Genomic DNA, 18,480 nt, shown 5'->3' with positions numbered 1-18,480 from the left:
AAATCCACCTGCCTCTGCCTCCCAAGTGCTGGGATTAAAGGCGTGAGCCACCACCGCCCGGCAACACTTTACATTTCTAAAAAGGCTGCTAATAAATACCAGAAAGCCACACTAAGAACTCCCTGAGAGCAAAACTTCGTACAGGCCAGGACAAATCTAGCCAGAGGGATTCCCCGCTGCTTCCAAGCCTGCACAGAAGGCTGCTCAAGCTGGCTTCTACCAGCCTATTGCATTTTCTTTTCAAAATGTTCTTTATTTATTATTTATTTATTTATTTATTTATTTATTTATTTATTTATGTGTGTGAGTGTTTATACATGTATATATATGTATATGTATATGCACACCATACATACATATGCCTGGTGCGGACAGGTCAGAAGAAAGCATTGACTCCCCAGGAACTGGAGTCACAAATAGTTGTGAACCACATACAGGTGCCAGAATCGAGCCCAGGTCCTCTGCAAGACCAGCAAGTTGCTCTTAGTTGCTGAGCCAGTTCTCTAGCCTCTCTTTTCTTTTTTTAAAATTAAAAAAATAAAAAATAAAAAGTTGTGCATGCACATACCTTCACCGGCCAGCAGAGGGCACCAGACCCCTGGAATTGGAGTTAGTAGTTTAAGTTACTTAATTAACATGGGTGCTTGGAATTGAGCCTGGGTCCTTTGCAGAAGCAGGACATCTCCTAATCACCGAATCATGTCTCTAGCCTCTCACTATGACCTTTTAGGCAAATAAAGTTACCTCAGAATTAAGGACACTGAGAATCTGTCTAATCATGTGATAGAATGATTAACCTTAGAAATTCTTCATTGCTAACTCCTTTTAAAAAAAACTATACAAAAGAACACAGACAAAACTTACTTAGCACAGTGAGATGAAAATGATTCTCTTTTTCCACTTCTTCCTTCTGGAATATCAACCTAGCAAAGACAGAATCATGGTAACACTTGCTTTTCCTCATTGGTTAAGATAAATTTAAAATCAAGTACTTAGAAGATGCACGATTAAAATTAAACAGTGAAGCTGACTGTTGGAGCTACAGCTGCTAAACGCTAAACACTAAAAAAAAAAAAAAAAAAAGGTTTTGGGAAAAATAATGTACAGATTCAGCGGAATGTGGTTACATAGTCCTGTAACATTGGTACACAAGAGGCTGAGGCAGGAGGATCATGAAAAAGAGGGTAGCCAGGGCTACAGCAGTGAGCCCCTGTCTAACAGGCATGGAGGGAGAACAGCTCTTGATGTAGTCTTCCTTGAGCAACCAATTAACTCTTGCCTTATGTGCTTCCATGAGCACCTAACACCATTCCATCCCTGAGAAATCTCTACACTTCATCCAAGGAGTGTATGACATCAGACATCAAGCATCTTGGTTCAAACAGACAGCAGGTTTCTGCAACACTTCCCTGGTCCCCAAATGAAGTGTCTGATCAGATTGGTGGATTCTCCATATAGTGAGGGGCACTTTGCCCCTTCATATAAACAGGGCAAGAAGAAAACAATTTGTGCTAAATGAGTGTCTACTAAGTGCCAGGCACTTCATCTAGTTGCTTAGTAGAAGGTAAACAGGAAAGCTGGGTTGGGATAACATTCTTGGCCATCACCACGCAGCTGGAAACTACTTAAGGCTGTGAGGTCTGTATTAGATCAGTGCCTTTCTGATAAATTCTCTAAGTTTGGTGTTTTAAAACAGTTTTTTAAACTTGTGGGCTTAGGAATAACATTTATACCAATAATGTGGCCGACTGGGTGTGATTGATTTCAGTGTGGTAATTGTGCTTTTTGGAGCACTGTTCCACTGAGCAGAAGAGAAATGAGGAGGGGTGTTAAAACTTACATTACTCTTAATATTAATTTAGAGAACGTGGCTGGAGTCCTGAGAAGAACCAGGCCACATTTACACTGGGCAATTTTAAGACCTACATTTCATAATCCAAGAAGCTCAGACTCTTTTCACTTGAAAAATACAGATTTTTCTGTAATACCCAGATTTTAAAGTTTCTAATATAATGGAAAAGTATTGTTTTTCCTCCCCTCCAAAATAAGCTGTTAACATTTAAGTTAGCTTTATTGATATTTCATAGTATCCATAGGTTATATCAGGGAGTGAGTCCTATTTTTCCTATTAATACATGTGTTCAAAGAACAGCCTTGTTTTTCCTATGTCTCACAGCTACCCAGGCTTAGCAGGAAAACCTTCAACATACTGGAGTGTGTTCACAAGTTAAGCTACTAGGGGCTATAAAACTTTGACGCTTCAATATAATTTTCTCCAGTCTGACTTGAAAATGTTATGTGAAACACAATGGACCACTTCCTCGGGTAGAAGTGCCTGGGCATTCTCAAACTGACCTGGTGCCACACCCCCAAAGAGCATCCCTTCTGAACTGTCTGATTGCACTAACTCATGTTCACCAAATGTCTCCAAGCACTAACATACACTCTTAAGTGCTTAAGAACTCTCCAAGGATGAATGATTTACCAACTGATACTACCTTGTTAGAGGGTGGGCCGGGCAATGTGTACTTAACTCCTAAACTCTGTCAACAGCCAATCAGTCAGCAGTAACAGGTGTCACTTATTCCTCCATAACTGAATGCTTACAGAGCCAGTCTGTGTGGGAAAATATTCATTTAAAAAATGTCTGAGTGTTGGGCTGGAGAGATGGCTCAGTGGTTAAGAGCACTGACTATTCTTCCGAAGGTCCTGAGTTCAAATCCCAGCAACCACATGGTGGCTTACACCCATCTGTAATGAGATCAGATGCCCCCTTCTGGTGTGTCTGAAGACAGCTACAGTGTACTTACATATAATAATAAATAAATCTTTAAAAAAAAAAATGTCCGAGTGTCAAATGACCCAGAGAAGACAGAAAAGGCAAACGCAAGACTGTAGGCTTCCAGTTTCTCTTTCCCATCTGCGGGGCCTCACTGAAGCACCGAATGTGGCCAAGTAAAATAAACAAACCCCACTTACAATGACTTTGACGTAATTGGCAGGAAACACGCCAGTCTGGTTCCTACATTTCCCTCTGTACCACTCTGCATCTATTTTTTCGAGAAGATAAACAATCTCTCCAGATGTGAGACTCAGATCATCAGCTTGCTCTGTAATACAGAATTAGTGACACACAATGAATTGCCCCCAGCTGCACATGTGATTAAAGCAGAGGACAAAGCGGCATTTAGATCTGTCCACAGAGGCAGGGAGTGCATGCTGCCGATTCGGACACAGACTAGATTACGCTGATCAAATTAAGTTTTTCATGCAATTATATTTTAAAAATGTGATATTTGAGATTCTACTTTCTAAGATCAGATTAGATATATCAACTAAGGGAAACAGTTTTTAAAACCACCATCGCCCTGGCCAGTGATTCCTACTGTGCCAATGTAAGTCTTGCTGAAAACACATTCAGCATTGACAGATCTTTATAGACCTGGCGCGATACACTTACCACTATTCCCAGCCACCCGTAAAAGCCATTCCAACTTCAAATATTAACTAAGGGACTACTACAGCTTTTTAGGAAGAAAATTTATCTACACCAAAATAAAAATCAATCTGCCAAGTATATATAAATAAGTTGTAAATAGTTTTTTTTTTTAAAAAAAATCTGTAGCTTTGGCTATGAAGGATGACTTAAATGATTACAAAACTCTAATGCTTTTGTCACTAGCTCATAGACAGCTAGTGGGTGACACACATATTAAAAAACCTTTTTAAACACCCACTTTACTTATTAAACTAGAATTAACTTCATCACAATGCTAAGCAAGTAAATGTTCTACCCTGAACCCCCAAATAAATGTTATTTTGAGCTAAAACTTCATCACAGAGTTAAAGTTTGTAAATGGTAGGCAATGACTATTTTTCATTTGTATGAGGGATCTGCCATTCCTATCAAAGGCTAGGTTTCCAGCTAAGCCTTCTGGCATGATGGGGTGTAAGGCCCCTTCCTCAAGACAGAGTTGATGGATATAAGATGGCAGCTGCAGGCTAGCATTCCGTAGGCTCAGGCATGAGGATGAAAGGCTTTGAGAGGGCATCCCAGGGCTCCACCTATTTATTATTTATGTCCTTACCTGCTGGGAAATCGTGAAGAGCCACAGCGTGAGGAGCACCACTGTCTACAGGCTTCTGAGTGTGGCCTGAATCCTTGGGGGAAAAAACAGGGCTGTGAGTGGAGTGTGCAGGATAGGCACCCGTTTCATTATCTCTGTAAGACCATTGTTTTGTCTCGTTACAGAGTCCTCCCGAAAGAATTTCCCCATGAGGACCACACAGATGAGCTCACAAAAGAATGTGTCCTTGCCAGGGTGGGCACAGAAATAAATTTCAACTGCATATCACTTAGCATTCCTTTTCAAAGATTTACTTACTTTATGCATATGGGTGTTTTGCCTACATGTATGTCTGTGCACCACCATACAAGTGCCTGGTGCCTACAGAGACCAGAGGAAGGCACCGGATTCCCTGGAACTGCAGTTGCTCAGAACTGAACCTGTGTCCCCTGCAAAAGTAGCAGCAAGTTTGACCCCTGAGCCATCCTTCCAGCCTCACTAAGCTTTTTGATTTTAAAGGAGGGAACTAAACCAAAGCAGAACTGTTTAACTTTAAAAAACGTCAAAGGAGATAAAAACAAACCACCATAACACTTATCCGACCATAAAGGTTTTTTTTTTTTTTTTGGTTTTTCGAGACAGGGTTTCTCTCTGTAGCCCCGGCTGTCCTGGTACTCACTCTGTAGACCAGGCTGGCCTCGAACTCGGAAATCCGCCTGCCTCTGCCTCCCAAGTGCTAGGATTAAAGGCGTGCGCCACCACCGCCCAGCTCCTGACCATAAAGTTGTGTGACTCAGCCACTCTGTCTTTCAGCGAATGGTACTTTCCCCTGCTTCTACTGATCAAATAAACCATGAGGACAGAGCTTTCATAGTTAAGTCCATTCTGATGGAAGAGAATGAAGTTCTGTATTTATGTTCTTGCTTTTTGCAATGAAAGGAGCTAATGACTTCCCATAAAAGTATAATTCACAGAAGGAAAACCAGTTCATTTATTACCACTTAACTGAATACATTCTCTAGTCTGAAAGCAATGCTATCTCCCATGCTTGGCCTTCCTATTTAGTCTGAATGGCTTATTCAACAGCAATTCTAAGTAAATTAGCCAAGAGAAAGCAGTAGTCTTCGGCTAGGTAAACAATGGTGGGGATTAGCTAGACGAGAAGGCCAGGTCCAGACAACACTCTGTTATGACAAGCAGCTGCTCCTCTCTTTGGTTTTTCTTTGTTTCTCCTTGTTCTTACCCTTTCTCTGGCCCCTTCTCCTGCTGCTGCTGACATGTGGACCAGGCTGGCCTCAAACTCATAGAGATTCTTCTGCCTCTGATGGGATTAAAGGCCTGCACCCAACACACCCTGTTTACTTTATTTCTTGAGACAAGGTCTGGCTATATCTCCAGGTAGGCCTGGAACTCACTATATAGACTAGCATGGTTTCAAATTCATGGTGTTCCTGCCTCAACACCTTGAGTGCTAATTTATGAATGTGTGTCACCACACCTGGGTTCTTAGTCTCTTACATGGAGAAACAGGCTTATTAATGATATCATCATCATCATCATCATCATCATCATCATCATCATCATCATCATCATCATCAAACCCAGTTACAGGATGTCGCTTACTTTCTTTGGTGGTCTGCAGATCAAGGCTTGGGCTTTATTCATGGGCAAGGAAAACTCCATCCTTGACCCTTGGGAGTGTTCCTTAAAAACTTCAAAACTTGGGCTGGAGAGATGGCTCAGTGGTTAAGAGCACACTGACTGTTCTTCCAAAGGTCCTGAGTTCAAATCCCAGCAACCACATGGCGGCTCACAACCATCCATAATGAGGATCTGATGCCCTCTTCTGGGGTGTCTGAAGACAGCTACAGTATACTTACATATAATAAATAAATAAATTTTTTAAAAATGAAGGCTTTATTAAAAAAATAACTTCAACACTAGCAAGCTTATAAAATGAATGAAGGTAGATTTGTGTGCACTTTCTTCATTTTTCAGTGACCCTTGACCTCTTAGGGAGACTTCACCTTTGCCCTTCTTACAGCCTCTGTGCACTAGCCTGATCACAGTGCGCTGTGAGGAATGGCTTACTCTTCCCACCCCACACTTCCGCCAGATCTTTCCCGGATCCTCCTGCTCTTTCAACCAAAATGCGCCACAGGCAAACTGTCTCTTTAATACAGGTAAGCGGAACTGTAACTCAGGTCGAGACATAACGGCTGAGGCAGCTTTTCACACCAGCTCCTGCTTATTGCCTTTTTCTACATAATGAGCAACTCGGGAGTTGCGGTAATTCTGAGCTATTTCAGGTCTCCGGTGGCTTTAAGAACACCGATTTATGTAATTGTATGTGTGTGTAATTTTTATTTGTTCCTGATTTAAATCTTCAGATAAAAGAATGGCTATCCAATAAACAATACTAGGCTGGATGTCTAGTGACTTGGAAAAAGTCAAGACATAGATCTGCCTTAAACCTAACATGAATGTGAGTCTCCAAGTGAACCAAAGACCTGAATATACCCAGGAGTGAGAAAGTTGGGAAGATAATTTGAGCCTCCGGTTAGTGTCCTTGTTTAAGCCTTCAGTGATGAGCAAGGAGACAGACACATCAGGGGGACCTGCCTAGACAGGACTGTCCACAAGTGAGGTAGACAGCCAGACTCCAGGAGCACGGGGCATAGCTTGAAGGTAAACCTAACTTAGTTCAAAGGCTTTCATTGCTAAAGTAACAGTAAGAATAGCTAATACCACTGCTCAGTTATTATGCTCCAATCACTGTGACAAATACCTCCTATGCATTACCGTTAGCTTACTTGTTAAATGTCTGAGATACACTTCACACAAAATAAAATGTATTCACTTAGAATCTATGAGGTTAAAGAACATTCGTGGAATTGTGCAACTATCATTGAAGTCTATATTTACAATGTTTCTTTTTTTTTTATTCCCCCTGCTGCTTCACAGAACCCATGTGAGAGCTAAAGTTATGTTTTAAGTTTAAACTACTGTGCTTAAGAGATCTATAAAACAAGAATGCCTTTAGCCTGCCCAAGAACAGGGAACATCCTGGAGTTCTTGGGGCATCGTTCATGTCAGATAACACGACACATGTTTTCATTGTTGTAAACAAGTTGATTGCCCTAACTGCGCAGGATATGCTTGATCACACTCAGGCAGGAGGTATGTAGGCAGGAAGGACATCAGAATACATGCTTGCCTCCAATTGGACGAAGGTAAGAAGTATGTAGCCTTGTGGGTTTTCCCTTTGTGAATCTCTGACTGATATATTTTGGTGCTGTTGTCTGCGAATCCTGGGTATGGACCTGGCTGGTGTCTATCATCCTGGACAGTTTTAATAAAGTTTGCTTCAAATTGGCTCAAACATTGTGGCAGTGGTCTTATTCTTGCCCAGAGGGGTTTACGCCTACCATTCGGGAGCTACTCCTCATTCACCCTCCCCTCAGCCCTATGCAAACACCAATCTACTTTCTGTCTGCATGGATTCACCTCTTCTGGGTTTCTATGCAATATGTCAATTCTAAAAACGACTCTGAGGATGTTACCATACTTCCCATATTAAAACACAAAACAAAAAACCACCACCATCACCAAAACCCGTTTAGCCCGCTCTGTGGCCACCCAGGTAGGAGGGAAACTGAAGCCACACACTTGGTGATGATCCTTCACTTTCTCTCTGACTAGTCCTTTGGATTCATTCAACCATATCGATACATTTGATATCTTCTGTTTACCAACCTCGGGGAAGGTTTTGGACCTTCTTCTCCATGGTTTTTTGTGGTCTTGGCAATGGGCATCAGACAAGTGCTGAGGCTAGGGAGTGACTCAAGTTTCATTTCTAAAAGCTGTTAACAATCCCTAGAACCCCAAAGCCTGAAGGACGGTTCGTTTCACTATCAGCAACAGAGACAATGCACTGCCCCCCGGAGGCCAACTCTCTGCAAATCCACAGCTTTCGAGAGACTAAAAGGCAGTGTTCAAAGTGGGAAAACTTTGGACTGTTACAGCTTTTAAATTTTAAGCTTTACAAATATATGTAAGAGGATAGATTTTTTGGCAGTGCAAGTCCTGCTGTTACCAATAGCGTGCGGTATAGCTTCCTCCTAGCGTGAGGAAGAAGGAAGGGCGGCTAAACAGATGGCAGATGTTGGACCCAAACAGAGAACACTGGGTAAGAGAAGTTTCCTATGTGAACTAGTTAGAATTCTCACGTGCCAACTGCACCAGCTGAAGGCAGATCTTCTCCCTAAAATGGTAAGTTTTAGTTTCTTAGGAAAAAACTTCAAAGGATAAACTGCCTTTCAAGAAGGGGTTATACTGGATTATGATAATTAGGATGAAGAACAAACTAAAAATCTCTATACTTGAGTTGAATGATTGGTGGGCATTGTTACCTTGAGTGACAAATAGTGAACACTTAACTGGGAAAGTTAAACTCTTCCAAAAATACAGCTAGAGCTGGGGGTGTTGACAGCTGCCTAGCTTCTTTGACACCCTGAGCTCAGTCTCCTGCAATGCGGAAACTGTAAATGTAACTTTTATTCTCCTGGGGTAATTGTTGTCTCTGAGGCTTAACTACCTCAGCATGCTGATCTAGGCCTAGCCCTGGAAACTTCTAGCCTCTTATCCAGGCCTAGAATGTTTTCAGCTTCTGAGACTTCCTGCTGAGAAAGCTCACCCTTTCTAGTTCTTTCTGAACTGTGGCTGGCTGGTTCAGCTCAGTTGTTCTGACTCAAACTCCTCTCCAAGCTGACTGGCTGGCTCAATTTAGCTTCTCTCTCGACTTCTGACTAAATTGTTCTGCTTGGCCTCACACTAACTCTGGCAATCTGTTCTCATCTTTTGTTTCCTTCTCCTTCTCTGGCTCGTTATGTCTTCACCTGTGTCTAGCTTGTTCTGTCTCTGTAACCTGTCTCTGTACAACTGACCCAGTAAAACTTCGTCCTCTCCTCTCTCCTTTTCTCTCTGCACTGCTCTCTTAAGTAGCCTCTCGTTCCTTTCTCTTCTTGTGAGAGCTGGGCAGATCCTATTCTGTCAAATCTTTCTCTGATTCATCACTTTGTCTGCCACTCAATTAGACATCATATTCAAACATGGCTGCTTTTTCTACAAACTAACTTTACTTTCATTGTTTGGGATTAAAAGTCTGTATTAAGGGCATGTCTGTATTCCAGCCAGAGGGATTAAAGGTGTGTGCTAAAGGCTGAGCCACAGCACAACTAGAACTAGAAACAGTTTTTTTTTCCCCAGTAAATGACACGACCTCAGGTTCGCAATGTGACCTGAGTCACAATAGTGTAACACTAAACAAATTGTCTTCAGGAATCTCTGAATCTTACATCAGGCTCCAAAAACATGTCGTCAGGCCTAAATTGTGACTTGAGACACTGAATTATACTTCATTATTTAATGAATTTATTAAAGCAGGTAAATGAGGCTTATAGGTTTACATGAAGCCCCCTTTCCCTCCCCAGACAGGGTCTCCTGTCACTAAGAATACCCTTGACCTCTACCACACATCCAAGGATGACCCTCGACTTTCGATCCTGCTTGTCTCCACTTCCTTACAGAAAGAGCACCACACCCTGTTAAATTAACCAACCAACCTTCCTTCTTCCCTCCTTCCCTCTCTCCTTCTCCCTCCCTCTCTTTCTCGCTTTCTCTTTCTTTCTAGGGTTTCTCTGTATAGCTCTGGCTGTCCTGGCCCTCATTATGTAGACAAGGCTTGGTCTCCAAGTCACAGAGATTTGCCTGCCTCTGCCTCCAGAGTGCTGGAATTAAAGGTGTGTGTTACAATACAGAGCTCAGCTTGCATTATAAAGCAGTCTTGTATGTCAGATTTAGCATTCACAGGACTCCTTTTAAAATAATGGATTCATCCTGTTAGAAAAACAACCTCTGGTACTCGATAAACAGGTTTACATTATTTAAAAGAGTAAGTACCTTTCTCAGTGGAAAATCCGAGAGTTGAGTGTCCTAGCTTCCACAAGCCACCATGACTTGAAGGAGGCAGAACACCCAGCAGTCTCTGTGCCAACAAGATTAGAGTCATCTATTCCAAAATTGGAGCAAACTGCTACTGTTGTTTCCACCCTGGCTAAAGTAATGCTGCTGATAAAAGAAACTCAAGGAGTGGGGGATATAATTAATGGCTTTATGACGGGGTCGCCATGCAGGGCACAAACCCTCACAATAGCAATTCCTTACGTGAGGTCTGCTTCTTGGGCGCTCGTCAAGGGGAGTGACGATCTTCATCTGGGATGGGTGGACTCGGCCAGTGCCTTCTCCCCGTTGGCATTCCAAGTAATTATTTTCTGCCTGCTTCAGGATCACAAGTACATCCCCACGCTGTAAAGCACAACAGCACTCTCTGAAGCAATTATTATTTAATAAAACATTATTACTTTCCCACATTTTAATCTTTGGAGCCTAAAGCATTTAATAATGTATAATAGCAGGAGCAGAGGGCAACATTTTTTTTTTTTTAATCAGTCAGTAAAGAAAGAGCTTGACTTTACCTTACATGAGAGTTCCGTGGGGTTTTGGGAGACAATGTCTTCATTGGCAATTCCATGAGGCACAGACAGCTTAAATGTAAACCGTAAGAGAGTTATTCAGAATCCCAAACCGTCACCTGCTGCTGTTCACTTTGGCATGTGTGCTGAAGTACAACTCCTTCAGAAGGTGAGCTCTCAGGCAGGCCTTGAGCCCTGGGATCCAGTGAGGCCGCCATTTCTCCTGGACACTGAAGCTCTCAGGAGGTGGATCTGAGCCCACAGGATCACAAGGGGTGAATGTGACCTCACATTCTCTTAGGACCTCTCTCTGTAGGGCTTTACTGATGGCTTCCATATGCCTCATAGTCTCCCTGGTAGCCAGTGTCTGTCTGCTTGAAGCCCAGTGACTTACTGTCCCCTCAACAGTCTGACCTTATGATGGTTTTTAGCCCCAGGGCTAAAGGGTTCTATTCCTGCCTTGGAAGATTGTCAGAAGTTCTATGTAATATACACTTAAAACATGGAGACCGAGGCTGCCTGGGCCTCTGATTACTCACGAGCAAAGACATAGAGCACAAGGAGGTGGCCTTGTAAATCTGGGTTGAGCAGTGTCACTCTCCCCACATCTCCACAGCCCCCCAGGCTCCCAAGGCACATAGATTTCTAGTAGTAATTTAATGGTAGTGTAGCCATAGGGGCTGGAAGTGGATTTAAAGGATGTATTTTATAATGAGACATATTACTCTAAACAGACCATCATTTTAAATTACTGATTTCTTTGAATTTCTTAAATAGTTTGACATTACACAGAACCCCAAATGAAGCCAGGTCCCCCTTGAATGGAGAGTTTTGTATAGGATGGCCACAGCAAACAGAGAACATACCACTAATTAACCCTGTATTCATGGTGTGGTAAAATGCTGAGGAGTATGGGCTCAGCGCCAGATTGTTTGGTGTTAATGTCCTGGTTTTACCGCTAACTGGCTTGAGTCTCTAATGTGATCTCATTCTCCTTATTTGTATAATGGGGATAATAAAAGTATCTAATCTGCAAGGCTAGTTTTGAATAGTGTCTAGCTAATAATTAGTTCTCGATACATACCAATTACTATGTTACTTTACTTATTAAGTAGTCTATCCCAAAGACTATGCTTTGGGTTAGCGTAGTTAAAGTTTCCTTGGTTTATACGTCATATTAGCCAGGAGTGGGGTAGGGGTGGGGGCGGTGGACAGATGAGGGAGGGAGAGAGAGAAAGAGAGGCAGTGGGTTTCATTAATTTAAATGACTATGAATATATTATCTGTTTTTATCTGTCTATTCTCTTCTCAAAACCAGAATTAGCTTAAAGTAAAAATCACTTCTTGGCTTGACAAAAGTATAGAACAGGATTAAATTACTAACTACTGTTAAACACAGCACTGGCGTGCAATTATTTAATAAACAGAAATAGTTCTCCCTGCCTACTTAGAAGTTAATTTTTATAAATCACCTCTGTCTGTCATTTGTGGGAAACGCAGGCAAAAAGTCAATTGGTGAAAAACATCCAAAGAGACCGACCAAAATTAACAGTCAACTATCTCAATTACTGATAAGAACTTTTAACCAGTACCTATTAAATGGGGCGTGATAATTATGCTTACAAAAAAAAAACTGTAAGAAAGACCATTGATCTTAATAAAAGCTTAATTTCTACTTCATTTAAATGCTACTCACTTAGTGGACAAAGCAGCTGTAAAGTACAAATTATACCAGGAGAGGAGTCACTCCCTCCCACGGCAGATGCTACTGCATCAGTGAGGTAGAATTCCTACCTGCCTGCTGGGTGCTTCTTATACTCTGTCTGGAAAACCCAGGGACTTTTGTTGATGTTTTGTTTTTTAAAGACTTATGTGTTTGATGTGTGTGAGTGTTTTGCTCACATGCATGTCAGTGTACCGTGTGTTATGGATGGGTGTGAACTGCCGGGTGGCTGCTGGGAATCAAACTGGGGTCCTCTGCTTCTGCAAGAACAAGTGCTTTAAACTGCTGAGCCATCTCTCCAGCCCCAGAAAACGGAGGCTTGTGGCAGCCAACATCTCTAAAGCTTTCTCTGCTAGGGTCCAACCCCACGCTTGCTTTTGTCACTTTTGAAAAGAAGGACAGGCCTTTCTTATCCTAGCACAAAACCCTTAAGCACCAACATTTTTAAAGTCCAGGCTCACCATGTATTTCCTGTAGAGAGGGTGTCCCGGTTTGGGACGAGGGGGTAGCACCGGATCTTGGTTTTTAAAGACTTGACTCTTGGCTTTTGAGAGTCCAGATGTCAAGTGACTTTGCTTTTTCTGAAGATCCATGTCAGAGGAGGAGCGATTAAAAGGCAGATTTTTATTTGATGATTTGGTTGCAGAAAGCTTAGGGGGTGGTGGTCTTTCGGGGGCCCCTTTGGGGGGAGGCTTCCACACTGGAATGACTTTTCCATGGACAGGTCTGAAAGGCAGAGGGAGCCATGAGTCAGCGTTTTGATCTCATGTAGGTTCTGTTTCATCCCTATATACACACACACACACACACACACACACACACACACACACACACACACACACGAGTGCCTGGTGCAGAAGTGAAGAGCTTTCCTGCTAGTGGGATACAGTTTACTGAAACCTGCAGGGTGTGCTATTTTTGAGCAAATGGCTGTTGCATTAAACATTATATCGGAGGAAATTGTACGATGCTCCGGCTTCCTCTTAGCTTGCACTGGAGATTCATTAGCTCAAGACAAACAGGCATTTACTGTCACGAGCACTCTAAGGCCCCAACTGCTCCTAAACCCACTGACTATTTCAAGAAGCTAAAGTACTATCTAGCACAGTCTGAGACAAAAGCTTAGACAGGAGATGATATCAGGTGTATGTGCTTGGGTAGTTGGCATAATTAGAAAAGGAACATCAAAATCTCCTAATGGTCACATTATACGTTACTATTAAAACTCTTAATTTAGATTAGCATAAAGTCCTAAAAATGGAATAGGACAGTTACTAGTTTGAAAACCTTTTCCCCAATCTCTAAATGCAAATACATTTTAACATGGGAATGCCTTCTGAAAGTGTGACAGCCTTTGTTCAAATTCCTCTAGAGCTCTGAGTTTCTTTCAGAGATGCTGACAAACAGGTCTGCCTTTCCTAACAGAGGGGTGTTTATGAGCAAGACTCCACAAGAGGAACTGTTTTAGTTTGGAAAGCTGTCTTATTTATTTGGAAAAAGTATCAAAGACTCACTCATGTTTGTGCTCGGTAGGTTTTTGGATCTTGTTAAAAGAAGGAAAGATCAGAGAGTCCCATAACCTGCTGTCACAAGCAGACCGTGGGCTGGCAGCCTGGGCAGACTCATGCATTTCTCTCCAAGGCAAGATCTAAGGCGCACAGCCCCGCATGTAAAAGACAGTGGACAGGAGCCAGTTCTCTATAGCATCCTTCCAACTTTCCCAATTATACCTACCTTGGTGGCAACCTGGGGGGTCCTTGTACCAAGCCTCCTGATTCACTGGCTTGCTCCAGTTCCTACAAAAGTCATAGAAGGCTTTTTAGTCAAGACTAACCCAAACCAAGAGTTTGTAAGAGGAATTGGGGTCAGCTTTTTGGGTGATTCTCTAAGTAGAAATGCTGTGAAGTTATGGAGAACAGCTGAGAAGGTCTCTCGGTATTATATATCATATACATATACATATACATACACATACACATATATATATACATATACACCCTTGCTGGATTGGAACTATGTAGACCAGGCTGGCCTTGAACTCAGAGATTCACCTGCCTTTGCGTCTAGAATGTTGGGATTATAGGCAAAGTCTATTGTGCCCAGTTATAAAGCAGTTTTATATATATATATATATATATATATATATATATATATATTTTTTTTTTTTTTTTTTTTTTTTTTTTTGAGACAGGGTTTCTCTGAGTAGCTAGCCCTGGCTGTCCTGGAACTCACTCTGTAGACCAGGATGGCCTTGAACTCAGAAATCCGCCTGCCTTTGCCTTCCAAGTGCTGGGATTAAAGGCATGCGCCACCACTGCCCGGCTAAAGCAATATTTTAAAAAAGGCTTTTTTATGTGTATGACTGTTTTGCCTACATGTATGTCTGTGCACCACATGTATGCCTAGTGCCCTCAAAGGACAGAAGAGGGGGCTGGGTACCCTAGATGGTGATTTTCTTCTTTCCTGCCAGTTTGTTTGCTTCAATTTTAATATATGACATTTCCTCATCTCAATTATGGGAGAAAAGAAACAGTCATGAGTTTAAACCATAGAGAGTGAGGTGGATGACTGTTTTGCTTTGAACAGTCAGATCTCAGCTCCTCGCTGGATAGCTTCAAAATAGCAGTGGGTTCTGAACTAGAGGAATTGAGGGCATTAAAAAGAACTTGAAAGAAAGAGGAGAGACAGGAGGGAAGGAGAGATGGGGATTTCTCCAGACTGGTTGCATGGGCAGCCAAGGCCTTTGTGGGGAGTGTTTGTGCAGGAAGTGTGTGAGAGAGCATAGGACAGGTTGATCTAGGCTCGGGAGCCTAATGATAGACAAGAGGATTTGGAGGGAGAGGGGTGGATGGAGAGATTTTTTGGGGGGGCAACACCGGGGCTCAGAACTCGTCATAGGCCAAGGACTGTGAAATCATTCCTCTGTTGAGTGAGAAACAGAAAGATCTCAAAGACCAAGCAAGCCCTTTGTTCTTTTCTTTTGGAAAAGTCCTAACTAAATTGTTCTCTTCTTTTCTTTTCTTTTCTTTTTTTTTGTTTTTTCGAGACAGGGTTTCTCTGTGTAGTCCTGGCTGTTCTGGAACTCACTCTGTAGACCAGGCTGGCCTCGAACTCAGAAATCCGCCTGCCTCTGCCTCCCAAGTGCTGGGATTAAAGGCATGCGCCACCACCGCCAGGCTCTTCTTTTCTTTTTCAATTGAAACCTTGAAAGTATTCATTCCTATGGCCCACTTTCCTTTTCCCAGTCATTAAGACCCCAACGTGCACCCAGGAAATACTGTCTCTAAGACTTTAAAGGGAAACAGTTTCTAGCCCTTTAAAATTACTCTGCGTTAACAGTTAGTTAGTTTTTGCTTAGAAATCTTTGGGCAAATTCAAACTGTTTCATCCTCATAACAAATGAGTTCAAACTTCTTTCCACGATTTTTAAATTCATGCTATTTATAACATTTCCTTAAATACCAAGTGATTAATCGCCAATAACTATGATAATTTAAACATGTTTCGATGTCTTAAAACCTCATTTTTTAAAAAACAAATTAAGCTTGCCCTTAAAACTTGGTTTCACTAATGAGTTCAGTTAATGTAGTGAAGCAAGCCGCCAGCTCATAAACCCTGCAATATTCCAGAATATAACCCACGCCTTATAAACACGCTGCTGCCCTGTAATTCTTCCTGACAATATTGCTCTGATAAAATGCATGTCTTTCCTTGGCCACCTTTAAAATTAAAGCAAACAAACTTTAGCAGACAAGGAGAACTTTTTATTGATTTTCCTCAAAACTAGTTGTGGGTTATGTCTTAATAATTAAGGGGAATTTCAGCAAAAGTGTTAGAGTGAAATTATGATATGGAAGGGTATCCAGCTTATGGCGGATGACACATACTAGCTGCAGCCTTCAGGGCCCAGGCTTGTCTTCTCTCTTTTGTTTTTCAACAACTGAGCTGCATCCACATAGGTTTGTCAGTTGTTTAAGCTGTCTTTCTCATCTCTCACTTGACAAACTTTTAAGTTGGAACAACAAGGGCACATCCTAGAAGACACGGCCATTCTCCACACCTCCAACAGTGAGACAAGGTGGCCCCTACTGCTGCAGTTGCCTACATGTTTGCTCAGTCTGGGTTAGGGCCCAGGTTCTGCCAACAGTCCTCAGAGACTACTGACTAAAGTTTCCCCCTCTTCAGCATTCCACATACATCTTTCTCTATAGTTTTTCCTGGTTCTGAGATCCCAGAATTCTGGTATCTGAGATGCTGGCTGAGTTCCTAGCAGAGGTGTTTTTTTCTGATCATAGCACTTCTGTAGATGCCATCTTTGCACCATCTGCATTAGAATCATACTTGAATTTTGGAAAAATTCCTCCTCCTCCTCCCCCACTCCCACATTTCTTTTTTGAGAGGGGACCTTGTGGTATAGCAGGGATGAGAGTAGAACTCACACTCCTCCTGTCTCAGCTTCTCCACGTACGAGGGTAACAGGTGGATGTCACCATACCTGGGGATTCCAGGTTTTGTGTCATTTTAAGAAGGGGGAATAATTCTCCTTCTCCCAAGACCACAGGTGCATCACATACGCCTTAGGAATTTCATTGCTGTGAGGGGATACCAGGACCAAGGCAACTCTTGTAAAGGACAGCATTTAGTTGGGGCTGGCTTACAGGTTCACTCCATTATCATCAAAGTGGGAACATGGTAGCACCCAGACAGGCATGGCACAGGAGGAGCTGAGAGTTCTACATCTTCATCTGAAGGGAGCCAGGAGCAGACTATCTTCCAGGCAGCTATAAGGAGGGTCTCAAAGCCCACCCCCTGCAGTGACACACTTCCTCCAACAAGGCCACATCTCCTAAGAGTGCCATTCCCTGAGCCAAGCATATTCAAACCTCCAGAGTGTGCATGTAGGAAGTGTGGAGCAGCGGGCTTAGGGATATTCTGTAGGAGCTGACACTCCCTCTTAGAGCAGAGCTTAAAATCAGCTTGTCTCTAGCACATACACTTTTGTGTTGTGTGTCTGGATTCTGACATGAGCCAAGCAGTGTTTCCTGAGTCTCCCATAGAGTTGGCAGATTTGGGGATGCAGATAGCAAGGGAGCACACAGCTCCAGTGGCCCCCGATGGGACCCTCGAGCCCACCACTAAATAATGGAAGCTTGGTTTGGCAACTGAAGCCACAGGGCACTCTTGGCAGGAGAAGGGCAGTGGGGAAAGCCTGACTATCCTTAGTCTGTGACACTGACATGACACTTTCCTACAGGGCTTCCCCCTCACCTCTAGTCCTTGTGACCGCTGGCCTAAATAAACTCAGTAATTCAATTCTCAAAACAAAATTTTTAGGCACGTGTTTGACTTTAGTCTCTAGAAACCACACACAAACCACCGAGTTTACGATCTGCTTCCTCATGCCCTTGCCTTCGGACCCACAGTGCCTATTGTGGTCTGCATACAGGAGAAGACAGGCGGATGGAACCCCTGTGATGGGAGCAGGGCAGGATTTCCTTCCTCCTGTTCGTGTGGGGCTGGGATGTAGCTATGGACACTGGAGTATTCTGGGTAGTTTGGTTTATCCAAACCCGTTTTCTTTTAAATGCAGGTGTCACCCGTGGACTGCGTAATGCCGCAGGTGATAATCCCGGTGTTTCCATACGGTGGTCATAATAGAACCTGGCACAGCGCTCTAGAGTGCGCCTGCTCATCACAGCTCCTTCAGGAGCCTTTCCAGAGTGGGCGCCTGAGACCTTTGCAGATCTCAACGACTACATTCCTCCATACGAGTTTGGGATCACGGTATGGCAGGGGCCCTACTATCTGCTTTTGGGCTTTCTTTGCCCAGTTTTAATAAAAATTTATTATCAAGTACTTTGAAGATACAAATGATCACTAAATTTTAATTCATTCTACAGAAGAATCTCATTAACTTGGTATTGGCTAATTTAATTTAATGTCTTCTTCAAAGAAATTTCTCTTCACTAGATGATTAGATGGGTTTGCCTGTGTGATGAGCAGAGTTAACGCACAGGGTAAGACTATTATAAAAATTGAACCGAATTGGTTTAAAGACTTTAAGAATTGATTTCTCTTGAAATAAGCCATAAAGATCGCCCACCAGGAGGAAATTTTTAAAAATGCACATGGGAATAGTATTAAGGTTGAAATATAG

General features: G+C 42.6%; 1 protein-coding gene across 7 annotated transcripts in view; it reads right to left on the bottom strand.

Moving 5' to 3' along the window:
- Sh3d19 (SH3 domain containing 19) overlaps window positions 1-18,480 on the bottom strand; it is a 163,887-nt gene that overhangs the window by 10,319 nt on the left and 135,088 nt on the right. For all 7 annotated transcript variants that reach the window (XM_031374234.1, XM_031374235.1, XM_031374236.1 and 4 more), the window contains 7 exons: window positions 14,058-14,119; window positions 12,785-13,049; window positions 10,604-10,672; window positions 10,293-10,433; window positions 4,089-4,161; window positions 2,980-3,110; window positions 865-923 (listed from right to left, as the gene is read on the bottom strand). In XM_031374234.1, coding sequence (XP_031230094.1) covers window positions 865-923; window positions 2,980-3,110; window positions 4,089-4,161; window positions 10,293-10,433; window positions 10,604-10,672; window positions 12,785-13,049; window positions 14,058-14,119 — 800 coding nt within the window. The remainder of the gene's footprint in view (window positions 1-864; window positions 924-2,979; window positions 3,111-4,088; window positions 4,162-10,292; window positions 10,434-10,603; window positions 10,673-12,784; window positions 13,050-14,057; window positions 14,120-18,480) is intronic.

This window comes from Mastomys coucha, unplaced genomic scaffold (genome assembly GCF_008632895.1).
Source record: "Mastomys coucha isolate ucsf_1 unplaced genomic scaffold, UCSF_Mcou_1 pScaffold16, whole genome shotgun sequence".
In the NCBI taxonomy this organism is placed as follows: domain Eukaryota; kingdom Metazoa; phylum Chordata; class Mammalia; order Rodentia; family Muridae; genus Mastomys; species Mastomys coucha.
This window is presented reverse-complemented; position numbering and strand designations above follow the sequence as displayed.